General features: G+C 52.4%; 1 protein-coding gene across 3 annotated transcripts; it reads right to left on the reverse strand.

Moving 5' to 3' along the window:
• Positions 1–1,356: 1,356 nt before the first annotated feature.
• Positions 1,357–27,402, reverse strand: CHAF1A (chromatin assembly factor 1 subunit A). Of its 3 annotated transcripts, XM_054505032.2 has the most exons (16): positions 27,177–27,401; positions 26,719–26,944; positions 24,079–24,129; positions 22,392–23,254; positions 16,576–16,632; positions 14,664–14,893; positions 14,396–14,456; positions 14,088–14,156; positions 10,366–10,592; positions 9,682–9,850; positions 9,447–9,527; positions 8,652–8,744; positions 7,303–7,555; positions 6,307–6,797; positions 2,420–2,516; positions 1,357–1,817 (listed from the first exon to the last, which is right to left on the reverse strand). In XM_054505032.2, the coding sequence occupies exons 3-16, from the start codon at positions 24,125–24,127 to the stop codon at positions 1,717–1,719; spliced, it is 2,841 nt and encodes a 946-aa protein (XP_054361007.1). In that variant the 5' UTR covers positions 24,128–24,129; positions 26,719–26,944; positions 27,177–27,401; the 3' UTR covers positions 1,357–1,716. The 3 variants fall into 3 exon arrangements, with proteins under 3 accessions (XP_054361007.1, XP_054361005.1, XP_045719258.1); XM_054505030.2 differs by lacking the exon at positions 26,719–26,944 and having other exon boundaries at positions 7,303–7,552; positions 27,177–27,402; XM_045863302.3 differs by lacking the exon at positions 26,719–26,944.
• Positions 27,403–27,990: the final 588 nt, after the last annotated feature.

Genomic DNA, 27,990 nt, shown 5'->3' on the forward strand with positions numbered 1-27,990 from the left:
CCCAGTGTAACACCTGGAAGGAGGTGGAAGGAGGCAGAAGGTGCCAAGCTGCAGGGGTCAAAGGTGGAGGGGCCACGAGTCCACATGGGCGCCTCTGGAAGCTGCAAAAGGCAGGCAGGTGGTCCCCCCTCCAGGGCTTCCGGAGGAACTGGCCCTGCCCACACCTTGGTTTCTAACCCATGAGGCCCATGTCAGACTTCTGATTCCCAGAACCGTAAAAACAAGTTTGGTTTTAAGCCAAGTGCGCGGTGGTGGTTCCGCAGCCACAGGGAGTGAGTAACAGGGAAGCCGAGCCTGGAGCACGGGAGGCACTGGCCCTGGACACGCCCCAACAGGAGCTGCCCTTGACCGCTCATCTGGACTGTCCCCGCCTCTCCCCCCAGGCCAGCCCCTCCCAGACCCTCTCTTCCCGCCGCAGAGGCCTGTGTTGGCTGGTCCTCCGGCCACCGCCAGCTCGGTGGACAGACTTGAAGCTTTGAGCCCCAAATGTGATTTCAAAACCAAAAATGCCTTGTACCCCCCCAGCCAGCAAGTAGCCCCACACACGTTTTTTCTTCCCACCTGGGCCGCCAGCTGCTCTGTTCCCGCACAGGGCAAGACCGGGGCCTGTCCTCTGCTGCCTCGTCTCGGTCCCCACCCCGCCCAACTGTGACTTGGCGTTGACTGCACGTTGTCAGGTGGCCAACTAAAACGGGTTGCAGGGGACCCGGCCGGCTGAGGTAGCCCCGTCCGCAAATGCAGCGCACACACCTGTACCCCGCCTCCTGCGGGGAATCCTGGCCTTCGATGCCCTGAGGGTGGGGTGGGGTCACCGGGTCTTGGCCGAATCCAGTGGATGCTGAACGCTGCGGGGGGGGGGGGGGGGGGGGGGGGGGCGGTCACAGCAGGAACAGAAAGAACTCGGCAGAGGGACCAGGCGTCCAGGTTAAATAGAGTCCATGAGCTCTGCCAAAATCTCAGTGCCCCCAGGCCTCTGATGTGCTCTGATCCCTCTGTGGGGCCGCTCACAGCCCCAGCACGGCTGCTCCAGGGCACAGGGGCCCGCAGCCGTCTGCGCATCCTTCCCCAGGTGTGACCCGACCCCGGCATCCATCTGGAAGCCACAGTTCCAGTCCCGGTGGCCTAACAGATGGGCAGGAGGGCCAGACCGGCAGAAGCACCTTCCGGAAGCTGTCACCTGGTACTAGGTCAGCGTAGAGACTGTAGAGTGGGGACAGTGCTTCTGCAAGGTGTGACCGTTCATACAAACGAGGCAGGGGAGTGCGCACCCGCAGCCCAGAGCGGGGGGCCAGCCCAGGGGATGGAACGTACCCACTCACAAGAAACGATGTTCGAAAAGACAACAGATGCACCGGGTCGGGGCTGGACAATAAGTTTATACACACCCACTTCAGGTCCAACTCATTTACAAGCATTTCATCACAGCGCCTGCTTGGGGGCCCACAGGCGCGACCAGCCTGTCCCTGGACAGGTCCTCACATCGCAATAATGCTTTATTAAAGGGCAGATTAATATGCAGCTTTTGGGGGGAACATTTTTACAAATATCAAAAGGAACAAATCAAGCATCCTCTATAAAACTTTCCAGACCTCCGGGGAGGCCTGCGAAGCAGGACAAAGTGCTCTTTACACAGGACTCGCAGGACTTTCAAGTATCCAAGAGGCGTTTGTGAATGCCCTAACCATTCTACCTACACACACCGGGCCGGCGGGGCACTCAGCAGGGGCCGAGCGAGCGGGCGGGCACGGGGCTCTCACTGGTGTCCATTCCCACGGACCCCCCGGCTCCAGAAGTGGTTCCGCACGGGGCCGGGGCCTCTGCAAGGCAAGAGAGGGAGGCGGCTTTAGCTGGCTGCACCCCCAGACTGGGTAGGGGCCCGAGTCACTGCCCCCCATGCCCCCCTGCCCCCTTCAGACAGCTGCACTCACAGCCCTCAGAGCCTGTCCCCTCCTCAGCTCACCCGGTAAGAGCCAAACGTTGGCCTTCCCCACTGCCCACTCGGCTCCACGCCCCTCCTTCAGGTCTCCCCAACTGAGCCCCTTCCACAGGAGAGCCAAGACTACACCCTAAGACTCCACCGCTCCCCTCCTGGGACTCAGCCCAGGGGTTGGCGCTGCAGGTGCAGCACTGCCGATTCCCTGGGAAGCTTCTGTAACAGCACCCCGACGTGGTCAGCATCCCAACTGCAGGCCCATTACTGTACCTACTTCTGCCATGGCTACTGAGTCCAGTCCTGCTGTGCACACGGCAGCTTTCAGATAAGTCAGATCCTGCAGACCCTGGACCAGAACCCGCCATCCACACCCACCCAGCCCGCCCAGCGCCTCTTGGGGTCTCTTAACTCAGCCCCACTCTTTACAGACGAGAGGCGCGTGGGAGCGAGTGCGTGTGCGTTCTTCCTTTCCTGCCAGGTTCTCACCCCCAACATCCGAGATGTCCAGGATCACACAGTCGCCGTCCTCCTCTTCCTCCTCCTCCGTGTCTGCCTGGAAGCCATCCAGGTCCCCGGCTCCAACCTGGGCAGACAAGGGTGCACGGGCCATTAGCAGCAGCAGATGGGCCGCTGTGCCCCCCGAACCTCCACCCGATCTGGCCACAAGTGAGAGCCTGTGAGCAAAGGAGCCTTGTGGGGGGAGAGAAGGTTCTCTCAAAGGACCTCATTCAGATCTCCCAAAATGACCACCGGCATTATTTACATTACAAAAATAATTTGCCGTTTCTGAATCCGCAATCTGGGTTTCTGGTTTGGTCTGAAACAGACAGGGATAAAGACCCACTTTCTCAGCCAGCCAGCGTCTCCTCCTCTGCCCGGGCCCTGACAACTCTCTCTCGTCACTCATGCTCGGACCACTGTCGCCAGTGACGACACCGTCCGAGCCGCTGTGGGCACAACCTCCACCGACTTGCCGGAGCCGCTCATTGGCTCTCATCGGAGGGGACAGAAGGACGGTGTGGAAAAGAAGGCCACTTTTAAACACCAACCATCCATACAAGCGCCCTGCTCTCTGGAGATGAGCAAAGGGCCAGCAGAGGCGGAGACGGGCTTGTTTCAAAAGGGGGACTGTTTCTCAAGACACTCCCGGAATTCCTCTGCTACAGGAATCCGCATTTGCCTGGAGAAGGGGTGACGGCACAGGACCGTGGGGTGAGCAGCCTGCCGGCCCGGCCGGACAGCCCCACAGGCACGACGGTGGCCCCAGAACAAGCAGCGCTGCCGCCTCCAACCACCTGTCTCCAAAGAATTCACTGGCTAAGGAGAGCACAGCCCGGCTCTCGACCGTGCTGATCGGGAGGCGCTCGGCTGGGTCTGTCCAGCAAAAGGAACGAAGCGGCCGCATACAGCCCTTCCCGCTCACGGGCCCTGCAGACAGGACGCGCAACCGCCGACGAACAAGGCTCCCCGCGTGTCCGCCAGTTTGCAGGGGGTCCCCATCCGCAGCCCTCCAGGCCCAGGACAGGTGCTCAGGCTGCCACTGCTGCTGGCAGGGGGCCCAGGGCCCGCCACACCCCCCATGCTTGGAAAGGCATTTAGCCACAACGAAGACTTGACTCTGGGGAGCACCTGTTCGGGGTCATTTTGATCAGATGATTTTTGACTGGAAAGGGAAAAGAGGGTCTCTCCCCATTTCAGAAAAAAACTGCGGCCCAAAGCTTGAGTCACCCTGGGGGCCACCCAAGACCACAGACCTGGTGCCTCACCTCAGCCCAGTTCACCTGACTGATCATGACCCCTTGTGAACACATGGCGTAGTAGGACGACTGCCAACTCAAAAACATCTTTAAATTCCCACAAGACTAAAAAAAAAATTAACCAGAATTTAAGTAAAAATTTGAAAAAATTAAATTCCCACAAATTAAAAAAGCTCAACCCAATCTAAAACATCTGCACATGTTCAGAGTTTGGCGACGACTATCCCCAAGGGGAGAGGAGTGTCTGTTAGCGGCTTTACCAAAACGCAAGTGGAAACACTCCTTCTAGAAGTTGACCTGTGTCTTGTGTGTTTACGTGGGTGCTGTGCAGCGGGGGGCGCCCTGGCTAACGCACGCCCCAAGCCGTGCCCCCGCCCCGCCCCAGCAGAACCAGAGTGCTGTTGAGTGCTGCTGGCCAGTCTCATTTACCCAGCCTCCCCTGCGGCGGGGGTGGCTGTGCCACCGAATTCGGGCCGGGAGGACTCCGGTGAAGTCCGCTGGGGAGGGTTTCCCTTTCCAGCTAAACGGAAAGTCTCTGCTGCCTTGGTCCTGCTGGCTGGAGCTGAGACAGCCATCCCGTGACCATGAAGACAAAGGCCACATGCTAAGGAAGGAGAGAGTGGGACACGGGGGAGCCTGTCGTTACCGGAGCTCAGGACAAACCCCCATGTGCTGAAGCTGTGACGCTGTGGCCCCGTGACCGGTGGCCCGACACTAGGACCGCCGAGTTCTGTGTCCCACTCTGCAGAGCAGGGGTGAGGCTAACTGCCCATGGAACCGCTCCCAGAATACCCCCAGAAGCCAGGCGCTCAGGGCTTCCCTCCCCATGAGGCACACACTGTGCGGACCCACCCTGCGGTCCTGGGCCGAGCGAAGGAGCACACATGCGTACAAGCAAGCAGGTGGAGGGACAGAGGAAGAGGGAGAGGAGAATCTCCAGCAGACTCCCCGCCGAGCGCAGAGCCTGACGCAGGCTCAGCATCACGACCCTGAGATCCCGACCTGAGCAGAAATCACGAGTCAGACGCTTCACTGACTGAGCCACCCAGGCGCTCCTCTAAGGAGCTTTCACAGTGCAGACTTCAGGGGCGCCGGGCTGGCTCAGGGGGTGAAGTGCCCGACTCCCAGTTTCCGCTCAGGTCATGCGCTCAGGGTCAGGAGATCGAGGTCTCATCTGTCTGCAACATCAGCAGGGAGAAGGCCAGGCATCATTCCAGGAGCCATTTCTCCCGCCTTCCTGTTCTGAAGCCACTTTACTTTCTAAGCTGAAAGGAAGAGCAGCTGTGGGCAGGAGCTGGGAATGCGGGCTATCACCGCCCAGGTTGCGGCACGCAGCTCCCCAAGTCACATGGCCCCCCCTCGGAGGGCACCGGACGTGAGCCGGAGACACGGCTCGAAAGACACCTTCATCACGTCCTCCTCGTAAAATCCGTAACCCTGTAAGATGCCTGCCTGAGACGAGGACCCAGTGCTCACTCTGCAAAATAGGTTTCCGGTAAGAGTAGATGCATGAAAGGAAAGAAACTCACCACATCCCTATTCCAGTAAGGAAAAAAAATACACATCCAACATCAGCGAAGGCTGTACCCGGGTCCCTGCCCCTGAGCACGCAGCCGGCACAGGAGATGGGGCGCCCCCGTGCCCCCAGGACCCCAGGCTCCGCTCCTCCAAGCACTGCCTGTCTGTGATCAAGCAGCTGTTCGTGCGACAAATTCGTCTGTGCGCCTATTAGATGGTTCTGCTCGTCACTGTGTGGACAAGGTTGAGCAGAGTCCCTGATGCAGTCAATGCTTTGTAACTACAGTAAGTGAATGTAAAAGCAAAAATAGATAAGAAAAAACTAAAAAGTCACTGCACAGAACACTGTTGGGGGCTAAAAAGCAATGAGCCATCGGGGTGCCCGGGTGGCTCAGTCAGTTAAGCGTCTGCCTTCAGTTCAGGTCATGATCCCAGGGTCCTGGCATGGGGCCCCACGTCGGGCTCCCTGCTCAGCGGGAAGCCTGCTTCTCCCTCTGCCTCTGCCTCTGCCCATGCTCTCTCTCTCTTTCAGATAAAAAAACAAAATCTTAAATTAAAAAAAAAAAAGGAAAAGAAATGAGCCATCGAGCCAGGCAAGGGCACGGAGGAACCTTAGAGGCACATCCCTAAGTGAGAGAAGCTGGTCTGAGAAGGCCTCACACTGTGTGCTTCCAAGTCTGGGGAAGACAGGGCCTTGGAGACGATAAAGAGCTGGGTGGTTCCCAGGAGTCGGAAGGGAGGGGGGAGGAGGAGGAGGAGCACAGGGCACGTTTCGGTCGGTGAAGCTACTCTGCAGACCACAGCGGTGGATACGTGTCATCACACATTCGTCCGAATCCACAGCAGGTGCAGCACCAAGGGTGACCCCTACCGTCCCCTGGGGACTCGGGGTGAGAATGACAGGTCCCCGTGGGTTCGTGGATTGGGACAAACGCACAGCCCTGGGGCCGTGCTGATGGAGGGGAGGCGGTGCCTGCGGGGACCGGGCAAACGTGCGAAATCGCTATACTTTCTGCCAGTTTTGCTGTGACTCTAATAAACCTGCTCTAAAACACAAACCTTACTGAGTGAGAAAGCCCGCCCCGCCCCGCCCCTCACCTGCCCGTCGTGCCTGCGCTTCTTCATGAACTGGGTGATGCACATGCTGCCGGCTGACTTCCGCTTCAGCGAGACGGGCGTCCCCTGGCCGGGCCCCGTGGCGGGGACGCTGCCACTGTCCTCCCTGGTGGCCGCGGGCACCATGGTGACGTAACTCCACTGGCACGGCACAGGCAGGTGCTCCTGGTCAAAGGTCTTCAGCACCTGCGGGTGGACGTACCAGCACATCCTGAAATCAGGCCTCTTCTCGTACACCGAGTTCTCGGAAATTATCCGCTTGAGCCTGGCCTTGGAGGGCACGGCGGCGTCCTCGCTGGTGGTGGGGGTCTGCGGGCGGGAGGAGCTGGGGCTGGGCGGGCTGGCAGAGCTGCTGTCAGGACTGCCCGTGTCCTTGCTGAGCAGCCCCCGGCGGCAGCACTCCTGGAACTCCCGGATGATCGCTTTGCTTCCGTTCACATTCCCGTGCAGCAGTGGGAGCAACTGCCCCAAGACTGGCGGGGGCGGGGCGGGGAGACACGGGGAGAGAGAACACACATTGCACAGGGCTCCCCGGTCTGTCACCAAGGTCAGAGACGCGGTCAGCTTCGGGGTGGCCTTTCAAGGGTAGGTTTCAGACACACTCGTGAGCTGCAGGAGGCTGGGAAGCCCGTCTCCCGAGGCAGGATTTCTCTGGATAACCTAGCACGCCTCCCTCTCCTTAGTCATGGTCACCACGCTCTCCTGAGACATTGGGCCTCCCCTGGCTCTGAAGAGCGAGGAGGCAGAGTCCTCAGGGACGTGTGCGACCTTGAGCCAGGCACGCTGGGGAAGCGGGCTAATTAAAGGACTACCCCGGACTGCTGTCGTCTTAAGGAAGGAAGAGATGTGCTCAGCAAGTGCTGGCTTTTGTGATTTGTTGGAAGGACTTCTACATCTTAGTCCAGCCACCTAATAAAGTCTCCCTGGGCCCAGGACAGCTGGGATCCCCTCCCGTTCCCGCCAGGCACCGGCACTCACTCTGCTGGTCTCTCTTCTCTCGTCTGCAGGCCTTGGGCGTCTGCTCCTCCTCGGAGGGGACTGTCTCCAGAAGGCACGCCGTGAACTGCTGCAGCACCTTCAGGTCGGCACCACCATCCTTATCGGCTGCCCAGATGCAGCCAATCTTCACGGGCTGGAGCACGCGGAACCTCTTCCCCTTCGCCAAAAACTCGTCCCACTCTTTGGCCTTCAGTTTCTGGCGAACCTTGTGGTTCTCTGGGTCGGCACACTCCTTGCAGGGCGGAGAGCAATGCTCACTCAGGGTTCCCAGGCCCCTGAGCCTTCTCATGCCGCCCCCAGGGCCGCTGCGTCTGCCTCTCCTGGCCCCCACGGCGTCCTGCACCCCTCTTCCTAACATCACCGGCTGGGATATAGCAGAGTGCTTCCCTAGACTTAATGTGACTGACATTAAGTGACTGACACTTGCACCCTTTGCTGTTTTGGGATGCACCCATCCTCTGGCCATGACTGGCAGAGTCTCAGGTATTCTCCAAGCCTTACCGGTAAGCTGCTCAAGGCCACTCTAGATTTTCTGGGGAGGATGTGATGCCAGGGCCGTCCAATTCCCAACCCCAAATCCCACACCCAGTTCACCCTCCGGGCCAGGCTCCTCCCACGCCAGGCCCAACACCGCTCTCAGGGACGGAGAGGCTCATGGGCTCCAGAGACACAGCTGCCTCGCTGGTTGGAAATACCTGAGGAACACCTGCCCCTCTAGTCTGATCTGGAGAGATAAAACCACTCCCCCGGGGCAACGTCCTACTTCTCCATCTCTCCACTGCCCCAACACTACAACCTGATGGGCTGTCGGAGCCCTAAAAGCAGCCATCTGGCAGAGTCTAGCAAGTTGGTGGCAGGGGTTGGGGGTTAACTTGAAGGGGCACAGGGGAACCATTTGGAGAGACAGGAAGTTCTAGATTTTATTTTGGGTGATGGATTTACAAATGTCAATCATTAAAGCTCACTGCACTCAATAATTAACATCTGCATGTTTTCTTCTAAGTTCATTATACCTCAGCTAAGAAAATGTAAAAAGAACGAAAGTGCTTTAGCACAAACCCCCCAGCCTCTCCGACTCAGGTTTCTCCTCACGCCGCCTCCCCACCTGGGATTCTCTCCTACCTCTGCAGATCCCACTACCCTCCCCAAGCAAAACCCAAGCTCAGGTCCCTGCGACCCCACAAATAACTACATGTTGGGGTCACAAAATGCACGTGGAACCAGGTGGATGAGCTAGGGCTGTCACACAGCCTTAACGGCCCCCAGGATAGCAGCCAAGCTTGGCCCAGCGAGCTCTCTCTGGGACAGTCACCACCCTGCTCCCTCACCTCGGTTACTCCCTCGTCCTCAGACAGGTACCCATGGGGCACGAAAAAACCATCATCCTCATCTTCATCTTCTCCCACTTCGTCATCATCATCCTCAAAAAAAAAAAAAGATGTTCATAATATGTGGCAACTGAATATATACCTCATTTAAAATGTTAACCTGCAAACATCTAAGGAAGGAAAAACCATCTACTGCCTTGAGCATCATTCTTATGGACACAGGGTCCATAAGAATTCATGAACGAATCCCATTATTTGACGGGGGAAGGGGTGCAGGCAAAACACAAGCGAGTGAAGTCACCCAGATTTAAGACAGAAGAGGGGGTGGGGACCAGGGCAGACCAGGGGTAAGCGTGCCCCACCTAACAGGGTGGACACTGCTCAGTCCCACAGCCAAGTGGGCTAGCGTCACCAAGTAAGGTTTTCCAAGAGAAGTTGGAAATCTGGTTGTTGTTTTTTTAACTATTCTTTTAAAAATAAGGATTTATTTATTTATTTGAGAGAGAGAGAGAGCATGGAGGGAGGGAGGAGGGCAGAGGGAGAGAGAATCTCAAGCAGACTCCCTGCTCAGCACAGAGCTTGACATGGGGCTCCATCTCACGAGCTTGAGATCGCTACCCGAGCCGAAACCAAGAGTTGGACACTCAACCGACTAGGCCTCCCAGGTGCCCCTGGAAATCTGGGTGTTAAACGCCGGCTGAAATTTTCAGACAACACTGCCGTCAAACACAGGCTGGCTGTGAGTGAAATCAGTCTTCTGGGCGAGACCCGAACGAGGTGCAGGTGCGTGCTCACCCCCTCACTATGGGAGAGGGACTCTCCCGGCTCCTCCTCTTCCCACTCCTCGTCACTGTCCACCTCATAGTCCAGGAGCTTCTGAGGAAACAAAGATGCAGTGCGTCATGGTTGTCTTTCAGGGCTGGCAAAGCAGAAACGCTAGAATCCAGGAGACCAGCATAAAAAAGGCAAAGCGAGGAGATGCAGACAGACAGACGTGCCTGGACCAGCAGCACCTCTGCCACGTGCTCACCCTGTCTTGGGCCCAGGGGTCCCTTGGATGGATGACAGTCGTCTTCTTATTCCATGTCCCCCAGTATGCCGGCCGGTGATTCTCAGAAAACTGTAGGAGTTTCATTCTGCCAAACTTCTTCCTCTTAGGAACGCCATCCACCTTGCCGCTCTCCACGATCAGCACATCGCTGAGGAAGAAACCCAGTAATGCGCCTCCTCCGCAATATGCCCGCTCAACACCCAGGCTTCTCAAGGAAGCAGGCCACCAACATTTTACAAAGATGGGTAACCACCTGCTCCCAAGAAAGCTAAGGGACGTTCATTCCAGGGACACAGAGCAAGGAGGAGGGAGAAACAAGATTGCCAAGCTGCTGCCCCACAGCACTTATAGAACAAGGAGATCAACAAGAACAGCAAAATGTCCTCCCAGGGAGGCCGGCACGAAAATAGGATCCCTCCCCCAAAAGACCAGGAAGCCAGGCCAGGCAGTCTGCCCTCCTGCGGCAGCGGTTTTCAACGCCACTGCACACGAGACTTCAGCAATGAAATTTAGGCTTTTGGCCCAGGAGGGAGACAGCTGGCCCAAGGCCACGATGAGCCAGCACCGGACCAGAACCCAGAGCTCTGCCCTGGGCCCCCCAGGACTTTCCAACTGTGCTCTGACATCACCAACAGGCAAAAGACGGTCTCCCTGGCCACTAACCTGTTATAAATATTCGTGTTTCGGTTTGAAACCATGGTGGGTCCAGACCTGAGGGGCTGCCGGCCTTTCAGATCTTTTAGGAAGGAGAGCTCGCCATTCTGTTGCTGGAGGAGCTGGTCCAACTGATCACAGAGGTCTTGGTCGAAAGCAGTCCGAAACCGAGGGGCGAGAACCATGTGCTCTTTAATTTCAAAAGGGGCGAACTTCCCGCAAGAGCCGGCCAGGGTCTGAAATGGAGAAGAGGATGTGATGTACGCCTGTGAGGCGGGACGCCTGCCGCTCAGCAGCCTCCAGGGTGAGCCCCTGGACATGCGGCACGAGCATGTTCCTTTTCGCATTCACCCAGGTTGGTAAGTCCAGGAGACACACAAAAAGCTACACGCTGGGTGATGTCATTTACATGAGTTTCTGTAAAAGGCGAAACTACAGGGCCAGGAGTCAGGTCAGCAGTTGCCAGGGGCTGGGAGGCCCGAAAGGGGAGGAGGGTGCTGAGTACAGGGAGCAAACTGGGGTGACAGCAATACTCTTGAGTATGGGGGTGCTGGGGAGCCCGACACATTGTCAGAACTCACCAAATGAGCGAATTTTACTGAATTATACCTCAATAAACACGGCTCTTTAAAAAGAAGGGGGTGGGGTACAATAGGACCTGAGATCCCAGGTGAGGAAACCAAGCCCCCGGGGAGTGACCGCTCACCCAGAGCCGCACCGTGACAAGATGACTCACGACCCAGAGCCCGTCTCAACACCAAAGGCGGACATGAACCTGACACATTGGTGTCTGTTCCCTAAGAATCATTCCCCACAAATTCTGGTGGATTTACTCTCCCCCCTCAGAGTTCCTTCAGCATCTGCCATGTCTGTCAGTGGATCCCAAAGCTGGCAGCACATGAGGACTTGGGGAGTCAGGAGGAGAGTCTAGTCTACGAAGCTCAGTATAAGCCAGCCTCCGACCTCACTGAGCAGGTACTGGCCGCACAGCGGGCCACCCTGCTGAAGACCCTGAGGCCCACACCAGGCCCGGGGGACGCTCTGGGACAGGAGCCAGGCTCCATGATTTTGTAAAGCTCCCTGGTGCTTCCCAATACACAGCCAAAGCCAAGAACCAGCCGCCCGCCCACCTCACTAACAAATGGGTGCTGGCATATCGGGCACCCATACGGGACAGAGTTAGGACCAAGCCCCCATGACCAAGGACTCCAGCCAAGCTAAGGAGCTACACATAAACAATGAAAAAACAGGCGCCTGGTTGGCTCAGTCGGTGGAGCCTGAGACTCTTGATCTTGGGGCTCTCAGTCTGAACCTCACAGTGGGTGTAAAGATTACTTAAAAAAAAAATCTTTAAAAACAAACAAAACACAAACAGCAAAAACAAAACAAAAAAACTAGGAAAGAGAATACATCTGTCTATGGCCACAGGGTACACGAGGCTTTGCAACCATAAGCTAACTGGCATAAAAAATTTTAAATGTCGACATTAAAACACAAAATTTCTGTAGGATAAAAGACACTACAAACAGGCTAGAAGGCTTGGGCTCCCTGCTCAGTGGGGAGCTTTCTTCTCCCTCTCCCTTTGCCACTTCCCCTGCTTGTGCTCTCTTGCTCTAATAAATAAATAAAATCTTTAAAAAAAAATAAAAAAATAAACAAACAGGTTAGAAAGCAAATAACAGACTGAGGGAATATTTGTTGCGTATATCACCAAGAACAAAAATCCTGGCTGTGGGTGGCTCAGTCAGTTAAGCATCTGCCTTTGGCTCAGGTCATGATCCCAGGGTCCTGGGATTGAGTCCCGCATCGGGCTCACTGCTCAGCGGGGAGTCTGCTTCTCCCTCTGACCCTCCTCCTTCTCATGCTCTGTCTCTCATTCTCTCTCTCTCAAATAAATAAAATTGTAAAAAAAAAAAAAAAATCCTGGCTGCATAAATAACTCCTAGAGGTCAGAGGAAAAGCCAATCCTGTAGAAAAATGGGTAAAAAATAGGAATTGGCTGGGGCACCTGGGTGGCTCAGTCTGCCTTCGGCTCAGGTCATGATCCTAGGGTCCTGGGATTGAGCCCCGCATCAGGCTCCCTGCTCAGCGGGAAGCCTACTTCTCCTTCTCCCACTCCCCCTGCTTGTGTTCCCTCTCTCGCTGTGTCTCTGTCAAATACAATCTTTAAAAAAAAAAAAAAAAAAAAAAATGCAGAACTAAATGCAATGTGGTATCCTTGATTGGATCCTGAAACTGTGACAACCAAGTAAATGGTCACTTAGCATACTTTTTAACACCTTTGCAACTTGTCTGTAAACGTATTCAAAAATAAGTGTTTATAAAAAGTGCAAAAAGTACTTGAGTGTGGGGACGCCTGGGTGGCTCAGTCGTTAAGCGTCCACCTTCGGCTCAGGTCATGATCCCGGGGTCCTGGGATCAAGCCCCGCACCGGGCTCCCTCCTCTGCGGGAAGCCTGCTTCTCCCTCTCCCTCTCCCACTCCCCCTGCTTGCGTTCCCTCTCTCGCTGTCTCTCTCTCTGTCAAATAAATAAAATCTTACAAAAAAAAAGGAATTGGCAAGTCACAGAAGATATAAAATGGCAAATAAAACACAAAAAGATGTCCAACTGGAATCAAGGAAAGACGTAAAGTGAAAGAATGTCAATTTTTTTGCCCACTGGATTGGTGAAGGTAGAAGAAAACACATTCCATTCCATGCCAGTGCAGGCGGGGAAGAGCTAATTTCCCCACAAGGCCCAGCACGGACATTTCTGCTGGGGGGGCACCTGGGCAGGAACTAATATAATCAGTAATTCTGTCTGCGTGCGTATCCTGGGACCAAGCATCAAGCCCGCTTCCAGGCAGCCGTCCTAGGAAAGGCACACGGGCACAGTGTCAGTGACAGTCATAGTGCCACTGATGGGGCAGCGGCGGGGCAGTGGCCATATAGACTGCGACCCCACCCACAGTACGGGAGGTGGCAACAGGAAGGACCAAGCCGACCCAAACGTGCCAGCATGGCAAGGATCCAAGATACAGCGACGTAGACAAAGCAAGGACAGGACACATCCATGACTCACCACCTATATAAACACACAAATACACCAAAGGATGTGAATGCACAGAAAGGTCTAGATGGACACCCTTGCATCAGGGGAGACGGGTGACCTCCGGAGCATGGAGGGAGGGAGAAGGACGTCTGAGGCCTATATAAACACACAAATACACCAAAGGATGTGAATGCACAAAAAGGTCTAGATGGGCACCCTTGCATCAGGGGAGACGGGTGGGAGCATGGAGGGAGGGAGAAGGACGTCTGGGGTCTCCAGAAGCAGATGCTGCTAGAAAGCGACAGATGCCAGGCTGGAGAAGCAGAGCTCTGTGCTGAATTCTGAACTATTGTTTTATGCTTAATCTCGCCTCCTATCCCAAGCCTCAGCTCCCTGAACGTAAGGACTAGGTCTTCTCTGGCACTTTCCCACACAGCTCCCAACGCAAAACTGTTCAGGAAGCAACCTCCGAACACTTGGCAGGGGTTTTAGTAAATGTGCCACTTTTAGCCTTTTCAAGGACATAGCGAATAACAAAATACTGCGTCTCCAGCCTCTACCAGAAACAAATCTCCCTCTGAAAGCAGAAACCCCCTCTTGATGAAAGGGAAGCTACCTGGTCAGAAGATACGCTTTTACTTTTCAAAAGGAAGAACATGACAAAGACAAAAAGTCAAGCCAGAGGAAGCCAGTTGCTCACCTTGGGGGCCTGTGGGGTCTTTGGCTTCTGAAAGAACCTCGTGATTTCAGCCTTCTCTGCTTTAATGCGCTGCAATGGAAGAGAAGATGAGCACGAACAAATGAAGAGAGATCGTAGCCCCAAGAACGGGAGCCCTAGCGTTTTTCAGCTGAAAGCATTCCTTTGATGTCAGCTCTCCAAACCCACCAACCCCCAGGCCAGCATCAGCCACTCTGCATGCCAGCGAGCTGTAGGTGCAGTCTGCCCAAGCCACCTGGCTTCCCCAGGCAAAGGGAACACTCCGCAGCAGTTCTGTGAGAATAACCTACCTTCTCTTCTTCCCGCAACCGTTTTTCCTCTTCCTTTTTCCTCTTCTCCTCCAGCTTCGCCCTGGGAGACAGGAAATTCAGCTTCAGCCCAGCAGCGCAGGTGCACACAGACCCAGCCTGCGCTGGCGAGGTGCGGCTCAGGGGTCCCGGGCAGGCATGCGTGTGCAGTGTGTGTGTGTGGGGGGGGGGGGTTGTGTGCTCCCACTCCCCTGCACCCCCCCCAGGCCCCTGCACCGCCCCCACCCCAGCCCTCCAAGGGCGCACGCACTCCAGCGCCTCCTGCCGCTCCTTGCGCCGCTCCTCCTTGAGCCGCTGCTTCTCTGCCTTCTCCTTTTCATCCTTCTCCCTTTTCTCGCGCCTCTCTTTCTCCTTCAGCTCCTTCTCTTCCTCCTTCTTCTTCTTGGCTTCTTCCTTGGCCCGCTTGGCCTCCTCCTTCAGCTTCTCCTTTTCCTCTTTCTCGGCCCGTAACTTGAGCTGCTTGCCCAAACGCTCCTTATCCTGCACCAAGAGACGGTCCCACAGCTGCGTCCCCACGCCTCCCTGGAGGGCCCACGTGCGGGGGGAGGGCTCGGAGAGGTGGCTCACCCGGGAGGGACCCCACTGGCCCGCGCCCTCCCACACGGGCCACGCTGCTGCACGGGCCGCTAGGAGAAAAGTGATGGCCGCCAGCCATTTGTCACAGGACCTCCTGGGCAATTCAAAATAAGATTCACTCAAAATACCATCTTTAAACATGAGGCGGAGTTTTATCTTTTTACTTAATTAAAAACAATGACCTAAGAACCTCCCAGCTACCTAATCATAAAACCATGATAAAATAAAGACACAAAAACACCTGTAGGTTTTGCTTCCCTATCTTTAAAACAAAAGCATTTTTCTTCCCACCTTCCCCAAACCAGCTCAGATTATAGGGTTTATTTTATTTCCTCTGAAATGGAAGATCAGGATGAGGCAGGGACCGGGAACCTGCTAAGTCAGGGGGGAAAATGAGAATAAACAATAAAAGCAAAAAATGAATTTCTTTTTATCTTTACATCAGTTCCTCATTCCAAACAACTGGCACATGGCCTGAGGCACTGCGTTATTATATAAGCTTCAGTTCCTACTCAGCAGGCTCGCCTGCCACACGTGGGCACTCGTCTTCTGCCATAGCACCAGGGAATTTTCAAGGACTCTATCTGTCGGAAATGGGTTTCTCAACATCAGGAGTCTGGCAACTCTGCTTTTGGTCTGGGCATAGGACTGTGCCCTCATCTCTAGGGAATATCCTACCCTCTGCCCTGAAAAACCTCTGGTTGCTTTAAGGAAAGCCACAGAGGCTCCGTTAGAGATGGCGGAACTGCTCAGTTCTTACAAAGTATCCTCTGCACCTTCTTCTGACTGGTCGGATACCTGAAGAAGGTTACTGGTCTGGAGAAAGCGTGCAAGGCTGTGAGGAGTCGCCTGTCCCCATTGCTAAATAAGAAGGCAGAAGGCTTCTGGAAACCAGCCATACTTGAGCCCCATGTCCATCCCCACCCCACGTGCGTCCACCTCTGAAATTCCAACCAAGAATGAGAGAAACTCTAAAACCGCCGCCATTAAAACCTGACCCACAAAGACTGAATGCAGCCATTAGGTGGGCGGCACAGGAAGCATCGGGTGAGGACAGACCCACTGTCATCATCAACCCTTCCACAAGCTGGTGGGTGGGCGGGGGCAGTGGGCTTCCCTGCTCTTTACGACAATGAGAAAAAAGTCCTCTGCTTTGAAGTGTGTGACATGTGGTGACCTCCAGATGACAGAAGTGAAGACTCAGAAGGCAACACTAGACAATAACCACCCACCTAGTCATGGCCACCAAACCAGCACAGCACACGGGAAGGGGCCTGGGAGGCAAATTTCAACTACAACAATGGGATGCCCAGCTCTCAAGACAGTATGAATAACAATGATAATAATAGTAGAAGTTTAGAAAAGGCTACGTGCAAAATCTTCAGATGATTTAGCAAAGCTAAAAATTATGATGCAACCCACAAGTCCCAGGGCACAGCTGTGCGAAATGAAGCAAGAACCAAAGTCATGGTCAGGACAAGTGGGGAAAGGTGACAACAGGCAAAGGAGGTGCACCGGGGCCTTGCTTACTATTTAATGCAAAAAGCACAGCAGGTTAACTTTCTATTTCAGGGGAAATGTCTTACTCTTTGCAGTCTGCGCTTGTCCTTCTCTGCAGAAGCTTTGACCAATTTCTTAGTTATCTGAAACGAAAAACATTTCTCTTTAAACATGGGTTGTTTCAATCACTACAGCACATATAACATATCACACACTTCTTTGGGAAAGAAAGGGAAGGAGGTGGATAGACGACTCACACGATTAAGAACTTCTTTACAAAAAGAGCACAGTGAAAACCTTTCCAAACAGAACCAAAAAACCAAAATGTCATGGTGGGGTCATGAACTCCAATGAACATGCACATGCATGCATCTGGGGATAAAACAGGAGACCGGGGAGACAGATAACCAAAATGAAGGGGGCCAGGCACAAAAGAAATAGGGCAGCCCCTTCCAATTTTTCCAAGAGGAGCTGATACTGGCAATTTTATTTAAATTTTGTAGGTAATGTCTAAAAATTAACACCGTGAATCAAATAAAACAGGTCTATGGGCTGGATTCCCATGAGCCACCAATGCGTACTCTCTGCCTTCTGAGATGTGGAGTGAATGTTCAGGGGAAAAGGTCAGCTTGCCAGAGGTGGTGATCTGGTCTAGGACCCCTATATCCTAGAGCACAACATTCTCTACCGCCCTGCTACAAAGTGAGCACGGGCCGGAAGGACTCACCAAGACGCACCGTGGGATTCACTCCCTATGCAGGCGACGTGGCCTCAGGTATGAGTATGAACAAGTTCAGACTACTGGCCTAAGCTATCTCCAGAGCGGGGAATCCTGAAAACCAAACCATCCAATGGAAGAACAGTGGGGAGGGAGCACGCAGACGGGAAAAGCAGTAACTCCCCGGGCTCCTTGGAGACTTACAGAGGCAACCAAAATGTGAGACTGAAGAGTCAAAAAACCAAAGGCCTATTCTCTTGACATGCTCTGTCATATCGACAAAACTAGGTAGCAGTGATTTCTCTGAGAAAGCCCAAGACCTCGTGCAGAATACGAATGACAGATTAATAAATTCAAGAAGACATCCTTCTTACCTGGGACACACCGAGTTTCTTGGATTGAGCCTTCCCTTAGGAAATGGCTGAGCAGTTACATGAAAGCCACTTGCCGGCAAGGACCTCAAACGCCACCCACATTGTGCCGGGATGCTCAAGCCTGTCTGTACTAAGCACGTGCCAGCACAAACACCAGTGACCAAAGTGGTTTTACCAAGGGCTTGAGACAAAGCATCTGCCTCTCCAGACTCCACTCTGCCTGCCAAGTCCCTGGACTTCACCCCCACCAGAAAGGGTTTAACAGCAGAATCTGCAAGTTGCTGTATCTCTGTTGTCCTTTGCGTTCAAATTTACAGCACCAAATGTGATGGCCAGATTCCCTCGTGAGGAGAGCACTTGAGGGAAAAAGTCTTGCCCCACACTTAGTGAATTTCAGATGTGGAATCAGTGCCTCTTACAGAGCTCCCCCTCCGCTGTGAGTCCAGGCTTACAGTTGACATGACTCCCAGGAGCCGGCTAAGGATCAACAACCACAGCAATTATAATTTCACGCAGAAGCAGGGTCTACTGCTTCCCTAGGCGCTCAGGTGAGCCTTACTGGTCTGATAGGTTAGCTTCCTTTTTTTTTTTAAAGATTTTGTTTATTTATTTGACAGAGAGATAGAGAGAGAGCACAAGTAGGCAGAGAGGCAGGCAGAGGGAAAGGGAGAAGCAGGCTCCCTATTGAGCAGGGAGCCCGACGCGGGGCTTGATCCCAGGACCCCAGGATCATGACCTGAGCCGAAGGCAGCCGCTTACCCAACTGAGTCATCCAGGCGCCCCTGATATGTTATCTTCTTGACATTTGGCCCAAGTGTTTATGGAACTCTCTCCAAGTGGAGACCACACGCGTTACCTATCTGGAACTCAGCTGTCAAAAACAAGACCCAAGATCCCAGAAGGAAGCTGAAACACACACATCAACTATCCCGTGTCGTCAAGACTGACTGAACTATGTGCACAAATATCCTTGCACTTTATTTGGCAGGATCCTCTCAGAGCCACTTGCTCTGATTTTATATATACAGGGAGATTTAATTTCTTAGCTCATAAGCAGCGGCGAATGAGGTGAGGAGAGGTGGCGATGCGGCAGGAGCAGGAGCAGCTAAAAACCTGCCGGCAGGGGAGAGACAGCAGCGGGGAAGACATGCAACCCAAACCGCTCCAGCCATGGTGGAGGGCAAGCAGGCAAGATTCACCTGTGCCTTCCTGTGAGCTCCAAGTGCTACTGAACAGCAGCCCAAGGAAACACGCAGAAGGAAGCTCATTACAGTTGTTTTGTCAAGGCTGAGAATGAGAGACAACGGAAACATCCAGCAACGGGAATGACTCCGTGAACTGCAGTGTGTCCACACCACAGGTATAAGATATGGCAGCTAACGAGAGATCTTCCCAGCCCTGTACAGAAAATATCAAAAATACCGAAGACATCCCAGAATGAAAAAGAAACATATTTACAGCACATGGCTCATGTAAGGAAACAAAATGATACTGTGTATTCCCAAGAGATCTTGCACACACTGGTGAGGAGCTCCTGGGACAGCCCAGGCCAGAGGGATTGTCATGCTTAGATTATGTCTTTTTGAACACGAAGAATTTAATACTTGTATAATTTAAGTGATACTGGGGAAAGTTCCAGTGATCTGAGTTCATTTGTATAGATTCAGAGATTCCAGTAACACAACTGTATCAACATCATCATTTATAAAAAAATAATTCTTGAATCACCAATAAAGCAGGCTGAATTTCACAGCTAAATGTAAGCAATCTTCTATTCCAAATGGTAAAATGCTCTAATGCTAAAGAGCAACTGTTTAGCTAGTCAGAAGACCCTGGATTATCTAAAATTGGTATTCTTAAATAACTGTTTTTCAAAGTGAGATTCTCTAGAACCCCTGGAGTACTTTAAAAAAACAAAACAAACAAAAGAAACAACAGAATGAAGCTCTTTGGGCCGACCATCTCAGACTCCCTGGGAAGATACAGCAGGATCTGCATTTTAACCAGTTCCCTGGAAGGGAAACACACACACACTCACTCACTCACTCGCTCGAGGACCATGTCTAGGGAATCCAAATGCAGAGATTTCATGGTCCAACTCCAGGACTATGGGAGCCAAATAAAATCAAACACATTACATAGTAATATGAAACAATGTGTAAGCTTCCACGGAGTTTCTACCTACAACCAGGAAAGGAGGAGGTGGAGAGGGAAAGTGGAAAAACAAAAGTATTCCCCAAACTAATAAGGGTCAGGAAAACCTTGAGCCCCCCCCCCAAAGAGAAGGTGTTGGTTGAGCACCAAACACAAAACTAACCAGCAAATCAAGAAACTCCTGCTCCTGGGGGGCGGGGGGGGGGGGGAGATAAAGGACGAGGCTGTGGGTGTGGCCGCAAGTGGTCTGTCTTCTGCCTCTCCCCGGGGAGTCTTGCTCTCACAGCAGCCAGAGGTGCCCGATGATCACTTCACTTTGCTCTCATCCTTTTGCGGTTGACCACCATCAGGAGGCTCTACATCCATTCCTGTGATGGACCAGCCCGCCTGTGGGTGGCAGAGGCAATTTTCTGCCACAGGCTCTGGGGCGGTCTGAACCTTCACCACTCACAGTGTAAATTATTTGCAAAGCCACGTGAGAACACTGCCTTCTGGAGCATTTCAGACCTCCAAGCCTGTGTTCAGAGTTAAGATCCAACATCTCAGATCTCAGGATCTCCTAACCGACCACACTCAGTTCACTTGCTCAGCTGTCTGAGTGCCATGTGGGCCAGCAGACAGAAATAAAATTGTTTCATGACAATGCCCAACTATGTCACTTCCCGAATCTCAGGCTCAGCTACAGGTATAAAAACAAACTTAAAGGGACGCCTGCGTGGCTCAGTTGTTAAGCATCTGCCTTCGGCTCCAGGGTCCTGGGATTGAGCCCCGCATCAGGCTCCTTGCTCGGCGGGAAGCCTGCTTCTCCCTCTCCCACTCCCCCTGCTTGTGTTCCCTCTCTCGCTGTGTCTCTCTCTGTCAAATAAATAAAATCTTAAAAAAACAAACAAACAAACTTAAAAAATGAAGTGCTTAAGAAGAATGGAAACGTGTACACGTCCTGTTTTCTAGGCTAACTGGCTGTAACATGTCACATGACAGAAGATCTCGGCAAAGTAGAAGCAGCAGTCTGGAAGGATTTCAAGCAATTGGCTGGGCCGAACAAGATGGCTGACAACAAAAAGGGACGTCAACTCTGATTCTCAGAGTCTGAATAATGGCTCGCGTGGAAGTTTAAAAATGTATCTCCGTTTCCAAGAAAAAAAAGATTGCTCCAGGGGCGCCTGGGTGGCTCAGTTGGTTGAGCGACTGCCTTCGGCTCAGGTCATGATCCTGGAGTCCCAGGATCGAGTCCCGCATCGGGCTCCCTGCTCAGCAGGGAGTCTGCTTCTCCCTCTGACCCTCCCCCGTCTCATGCTCTCTCTATCTCATTCTCTCTCTCAAATAAATAAATAAAATCTTTAAAAAAAAAAAAAAAAAAGATTGCTCCACTCTTGACATTTTGAAAACCTAAAGAGAAAGCCATTTTTTTTCTTTTCTTCTCAACTCCTCAGGAGATAAAAGCCAAGGAATCATCTAGAAAAATAATGAGTCTCTTAGAGATCAAATCTCAGAAAGTGATCAAGGTCAAATCAAGCAGGTACAGTAGAGACTGAATGATCCAACCTGGGATCTGATCCTACATTAAAAAGCAACCAAAAAACAAAACAACCTAAGGGCATCTGGCTGGCTCTGTGGGTGGAGCATACAACTTTTGATCTCAGTCCTGAGTTTGAGCCCCATGCTGGGCGTGGAGCCTACTTAAAACAAAACATAATGTAAACAAAAATTCTACAAAACCAAAATACTGAAAAACAAAACCCCAAAAACCCAAAATAAAGAACACTGTTAAACATAAATCTGGATTCTTGACTCATTTTATCAGTTTTACCCATAAGACCCTAAAAAGATGGGTGAGAGCAGAGACAGCTGCCATCGTGCTGATCACAAACCAGCAACAGAAACAGGCATTTCAAGTCATCTTTCTGTGCTCCTTAAAAATGGTGTCATGTGGGGCACCTGGGTGGCTCAGTCGTTAAGCGTCTGCCTTCGGCTCAGGTCATGATCCCGGGGTCCTGGGATCGAGCCCCGCCTCGGGCTCCCTGCTCTGCGGGAAGCCTGCTTCTCCCTCTCCCACTCCCCCTGCTTGGGTTCCTTCTCTTGCTGTGTCTATCCCTGTCAAAAAAGAAATAAAATCTTTAAAAAAAAAAAAAAATGGTGTCATGTTTTCCTTTTGTTCTTGTTGCTCTGGGTGAGGTTTCTCGTGGGTGTCTAGGTTGACGAGAGCTGACCCTACAGAATCCCCATTTTATTCTTCCTGCTGTCTTGGGGTCTCTTCACCAACACTCGTTACCATCAACACGCTTATGAGCCTGTGTTGGAACAGCAAGGAGAAATGGAGGGAGCTAACATTTGACATGAGGGGTCACAGTTGCCTGCTTACAAGCGTTCCTTACTAAAATTGCTACGGTGACTAGCACCACTCATCAGGTGTGAATAACCATGGCTACCAAGATGGCAGTTCACAGAAGACATCCGACACACTGGAACTCGTACATCGCAATGGATACGTAACCGAACACTGCTAATGGCTTTTGATAGCCAAAGAATTCTGAATCAGCCTGTGGCCCCACCTGCTTGGCCACTAGCCACTGGGGTGACACAGTATCCCCAGGGGAAGAGCAAGAGGCTGAATACCATCAGCACTGCCACACCGGCATTCAGCAGAGATACTTACTCTACGGACAGGTGTGGAGGTGGGGGAAGGCCTGGGACTGCTGTGCATTTTGGAAGCAGACTGTCCCTCAGGTGAGCTGGTAGGAGAGGAAGAACCCTGGGACGAATGGCTAAGAACAGAGTCTTCTTCAGGGCCAGACTCCAGCATCTCGCTCTCAGAGGGCATGCCCTGGTCTGCAGGTGTCATGGGAGGAGACTTGGCTTGAGGAGGTTTCGCAGCCAGGATATCCTGCAAAACCACTACGGGCACCTTCCCTTTGAACAGGATGCCCCTGGCTTCACTCCAACCATCCTGGTCCCTCTCGGAGCATGTTCTTGGACCACCTGTCGGCACAGGGCTGCTTGGGGGCGAGGCTTTCTGCCCATCTCCACTCCTCTCTGCACCCCTGGAGCCAGCACCCTCCTCTGTTTTGCATGGAATGTCTGTAAGGGTCTCCTCAGGGTATGTCAGCTCATCCTCCAGACTGGCCTCCAGCGTCGCCCTGTCACATCCAGCTTCTTCTCTGACCCCACTTACAGCCTCCTCGGAGGGAGAGGCTGCAGCATCTAGTTTACTGTGGGCCACAAGGCCATCTAGTTGGTCACTCGAGTCCTCCGTCAAGTCAATGATGACTGTGGTCTGGTCAATACTGGTTTTGACTCTACTTCTTAAAAAGTTATCTAAGGGACCCTTCCCATTGACAAGTTTTGGACTACAGTCTATATCAGAGCCCATATGACAGTTGTTCTCCAAGGTGTCCAAAGAGGTCTCCAGATCAGGTACTTGACTTTGTGCAGGAGTGCCCTCAGAGCTCCTCATGTCATCTGACCCATCCTCACTCTTCTCCTTTGGAACAAGATTCAGGCGCTTGAAGGGCAGACGAGCTGAAACAGAGAGAGGAGGCCATCTTTATGGGGAAAGTGTGAAGAGCGACAACCCATCAATAATTTAATATTCCATATGTTCAACAAGTATCAACCTTGCTGGGCTGGAGGTGGGCCCAGGAGGTGGGGATTTCCCTATAAAACACTCATGCCCTCGGGTTCCACAGTTTGCCCCTGTCCGTGATCGTTTCACCTCAAAGACTGTTGCCCTTAACGTGACTCCCCTCAACACCAAACTTGCTATCAGTCATCATGGGAGGAGGAAAGCTGCTCCAGGAGAACCAGATATCAAGTTTTAAAAATCAGAAACCATAGTTTTTTCTACAGTCACTTAGCTAATCTGGCCTAAGGGCAAATATACTACTCTTTTCATACAGAAGGATTTGGACACATTTATTGTCCTGTACAACAGTGGTTCAACCAGGGGCAGTTGTGCCTGCCAAGGATTTCTGATGAAGTCTGGAGATATTATTGGTTGTGATGACTTGGGTGAGCGACGAGGGACACTGCTAAGCCCTACATTATAGAGGATAGCCCCACACTGTGACAAAAAATTACAGAACATCAACAGTGCTGAAGTAGAGAAACCCTCATAGTCAGTGACCACTGGATTTGCTTCTGAGAACCTAAGAAAACAGTAACAATCACATGGATTCCCCAGCTTCTGACTGGAAGGTGCAATTGTTTATCTTGCCCCTAGCCCTTGAGGCTTCTGCTGAGAACCCCAGCAGAAGGCCCCTGCTCAAAGAAAATTAAAAATACAAATGAGGAGACAATGAAGGATATAAATTAGGAACAGTATTTAACCCTTCCCAGACAGTTACCTTGTATTAACTTCTTGACTGGAAAAGCTGGTCTGTCTTTGCAATCCATGGCTGTGAATGAAGTGTCAAAGGATAAGTTATTAAAAGTTGGAAATAATGAAGTAGTAAATACATATGCAGCCACCTACTATGTCCAAAGTGGTTGTCCAGTGGGGGCGATTTTGCCACCCCCACCAAGGGGCCTTTGGCAATGTTTAGGGACATTTTTGGTTGTTGTGAGGGGGGAGCGTCTAGTGGGTAGAGGAGAGAGATACTAAATATTCTAAAATACACAGGACAGCACCCACGACAGAATTATCTGCCCCAAATGTTAACAGGTTGAGAAATTCTGTTCTCAACACTGTCATACCTTCTCATCTCTGTGTGGTAATTATCACTCTGAATCTTACATTATTATGTCCCCCACCCCCCCAATACCAGCTCTGTGACAACAGGGAGATTTGTTCCACACTGTACCCTTTGCACCTAGCTCAGAACTGGCACATAGTGGGACACCAATGAGCTGGTAACAGGGACAGTGGAAAGGGGAAAGATGGGGCACCTGGCTGGCTCAGTTGGTGGAACGTGCAACTCTTAATCTCAGGGTCATGAGTTCGAGCCCCACACTGAGTGTAGAGATTACTTAAAAATAAAATCTTAAAAAAAAGAGAGAGAGAGAGAGAGAGAGAAAAGGGAAACGAGTGCAGAGATGACAGAAAACACTGCATTACCAATTTCACCATTAATGACCCCAAAATGTTCTCCTCCAATCAACCCATCCCCACCACCAAATCTGCAAAATCAGAATAGGGCTTATTTTCTTTTTTAAATAGAGTCCATACTGGGGCGCCTGGGTGGCTCAGTCATTAAGCGTCTGCCTTCGGCTCAGGTCATGATCCCAGGGTTCTGGGATCGAGTCCCACACCGGGCTCCCTGCTCTGCGGGGAGCCTGCTTCTCCCTCTGCCCACTCCCCCTGCTTGTGTTCCCTCTCTGGCTGTCTTTCTCTCTGTCAAATAAATAAATAAATCTTAAAAAAAAAAAAAGTTTATGGGCGCCTGGGTGGCTCAGTTGGTTAAGCGACTGCTTTCGGCTCAGGTCATGATCCTGGAGTCCCTGGATCGAGTCCCGCATCGGGCTCCCTGCTCTGCAGGGAGTCTGCTTCTCCCTCTGACCCTCCCCCCTCTCATGTGCTCTCTCTCATTCTCTCTCTCTCAAATAAATAAATAAAAAATCTTTAAAAAAAAAAAAAGTTTAAATAGAGTCCATACAGGTAAAACAATTTAAAGCATGTTGAGCTTGCCAGGCTGGAGCTGAGGTGCTGTCAAGAAATAAGGGAGAATGTTCTCCTGCATGAAAAAAATCTCAAGAAAAGCATCTAATGATATCAAAGCTGATGCAGAAATGACTGTAAATAGAACTAAGTCTTTGGGAAAATATGCTTAAATTGGTTAGAATAAGTTTAGAAGCTGACACCCGCTAGGAGATCTGGCTTGAGAAAAATCTAGGTTACTTATTTGGGCCAATCTACATACGTTTTGTAAAAGATACATACACGTAAGTATTTTTAAAAAGCAGATCAAGGTTTCTAAAAAACTTGCTGTCCATAGATGAAACTGCTCTCGCCTACCCTCCAAGCTTGGAATACCAATACCCTGAGGATTCACATTTCCTTTCTACCCATTTCAAGACAGTATCATTCTCAAGCCCTTGTTTACCAAAGACATGATTTTCACCCCTCGACTGAAGTATATACGTAATCTTTACCTACTTATTTTTAGGACAACCACAAGTATTTACTGGTGTGGCCCTGAGTCACCAGCTTTGATGTGAGTGAAACACAAGTGACCTAGGCCCAGAAGCATAAAAGAGTAGCCCACCCAGGGATCTGAACTGTTCAAAGGAACACGTACAATTAACACACACTCCTGTCTAAAGTTACCAATGCTCTTTATTCTGAGATTACATGCCTCCTAATTTTATTTAGCATTAAAACGCACCTTCCCTTTATGATAGGGCGGTCACAGCAAGGTAGTGTTTTTTAAATTTTTAAATTAAACATTCTTACTGGATCAAATGACTGCCCAGGACAATCGGTCCCAACTTTACTGATACGAATCTTATGTCTCCGTGAAATTTCAAAGTTTGGAAACAACTGGAACAGTGCTTCTCAACGAGGGGGCCATTTTGCCCCCTCATCCTGAGGGGCCGTGCTTGGATACATTTTTGGTCATCACACACAGAAAAAAGGGGATGCTACTGGGATCTAATGGCTGGAGGCCAGGGATGCTGCTCAACACCCTACAATGCACAGGACAGCCCCAAATGTCAACAGTGCCCACCCAGGTTGAGAAACCCTGGAGTAGACTAGTTGATCTCCCTGTCAACCCTTAAGTCAACGAACAGGTTATTTGTCGGGCACTTACTATGTGCCAAGCATTGCGCCAGTGCTAGGGACAAAATGGAAGTCAAGCAAGGTAGACAGGCAGTCTGGTCCTCTTTGGTTCACCATCCCACGTTTCCGAGGCCCTGCCAGGCGCTAGAAAGCCCCCTCCCAAGGTGGGGTGGGGGAGGGGAAGGCAGGTCTTCACCTTGCACATCGGGCAGGATCAAGAACCCCGGAGTCCCAACTCCCTGACGATCCCACCATCCAGGCCTCTTACCTGGGCTTGCCCTGACCCGCAGACGCAGCTGTTGTGGTCCCCGAGCCCGTGTGCCCCCGGGCCTCAGTTTCCCCAACCGGCCAGAGGGTCGCTGCACGGTCCAACTTGCTCAGGGAACACAAACGCACTCAGCAACCTGCAAAGCCAGCCCTTTCGCCTCCCTGGGCCTCAGTCTCCCCTCCGGGCCATACCGACCCGTCACCGCAGAGAGCCCTGCAAGGACGAACTGACGCAAAAGCGCCGGGGAAAAAATGGTCGCGGCCGCAACAATAACGTCAAGGAGGGCGCCCTTCGGGTCGCAAGGCCCTGGCTCCGACCGTAACGGCCGCACCGACCGAACGCCGGCCGAAGAGGAGCGGGCCGGGGGCCGAGAGGCCCGTCCGCCCCCAAATGCCGCCTCGGCCTGCGCAGGCCGCGCGCCGCGCCCCCCCTTCCTCTCGGCGCGGGCCCGAACCGACCTGCGGCCGCTCCCCTGGCGCCAGGCGCCGCGCACTCCAGCTCCTCCAGCATCGCCCCGGCGGCGGCTCGAGCTCCCCTCAGACGGCGGAGGCGCGGGCTCTGCTCAGGCGGCCCCTGCCGCTCGCCCTCCCGCCCGCGCCGCTGCTGCCGCGGCCGCCGAGCTCGTATTTGGCGGGAACCGCGGCGACCCCCGCAGCCCGCGCGGTGATTGGGCGAGGCTGCGTCACGTGACAACCCGCCTCGGGAAGAAGGGAGGCCGGGAGCATCCTCGCGAGAACCGAGGCTTCCATTCCTCCCATGGCTCCCCTATTGGTATTCCCGCGGAGCACCGGGGCTTCCGCTCGGCCGCTGGTCATTGGCAGGGAGGAGGTGCCCTGCGATTGGAGGCAGACGATGTCAAGCTGAGAGTTCAGCACTATGATTGGCTGAGTGCGTGGGATAGGCCTGCAGGAGGAGGGAGGGCCAGGCTCTTACGTCATGACGAAACGCTTTACGTAGGGTGACGAGTGACAACCTGAAACTGCGGTTTAGAGCAAGAACAAAGTTTTTAGTTTATGCTAATTGGGCCTCGGCTGAATATTATAAGTATTAAAATTATAAATGTCTTTTTATGTGAACAACAAGGAGAAAATAAGTTAAATTCTGTGCAGCGCTTTAGAAGCATTTAATATGCACTAAATACATTCAGAGGGAATGAATGAAATGGATCTTTCTGGTTTAATCCTCAGGATTTTTGCACACGCTGTTTCCTCACCCAGAAAACTCTCCGCAGCTTTCTTCCTGGCTAGTTTCTATCTAACTTTCAGATCTTAG

Source organism: Mirounga angustirostris, unplaced genomic scaffold, assembly GCF_029215605.1.
Source record: "Mirounga angustirostris isolate CCGP_5_RB_7025 unplaced genomic scaffold, mMirAng1.0.hap1 SCAF_1, whole genome shotgun sequence".
NCBI lineage: Eukaryota > Metazoa > Chordata > Mammalia > Carnivora > Phocidae > Mirounga > Mirounga angustirostris.

Coding starts and splice junctions, on each gene's coding strand:
- CHAF1A (XM_045863302.3), bottom strand. CDS start 27,228: ATGCTGGAGGAGCTGGAGTGCGCGGCGCCTGGCGCCAGGGGAGCGGCC. Junction 8,745..9,446: donor CCCTCTCCCATAGTGAGGGG/GTGAGCACGCAC, acceptor TTTTTTTTTGAG/GATGATGATGACGAAGTGGG. Junction 6,798..7,302: donor AGAGAAGAGAGACCAGCAGA/GTGAGTGCCGGT, acceptor CGCCCCCGCCAG/TCTTGGGGCAGTTGCTCCCA.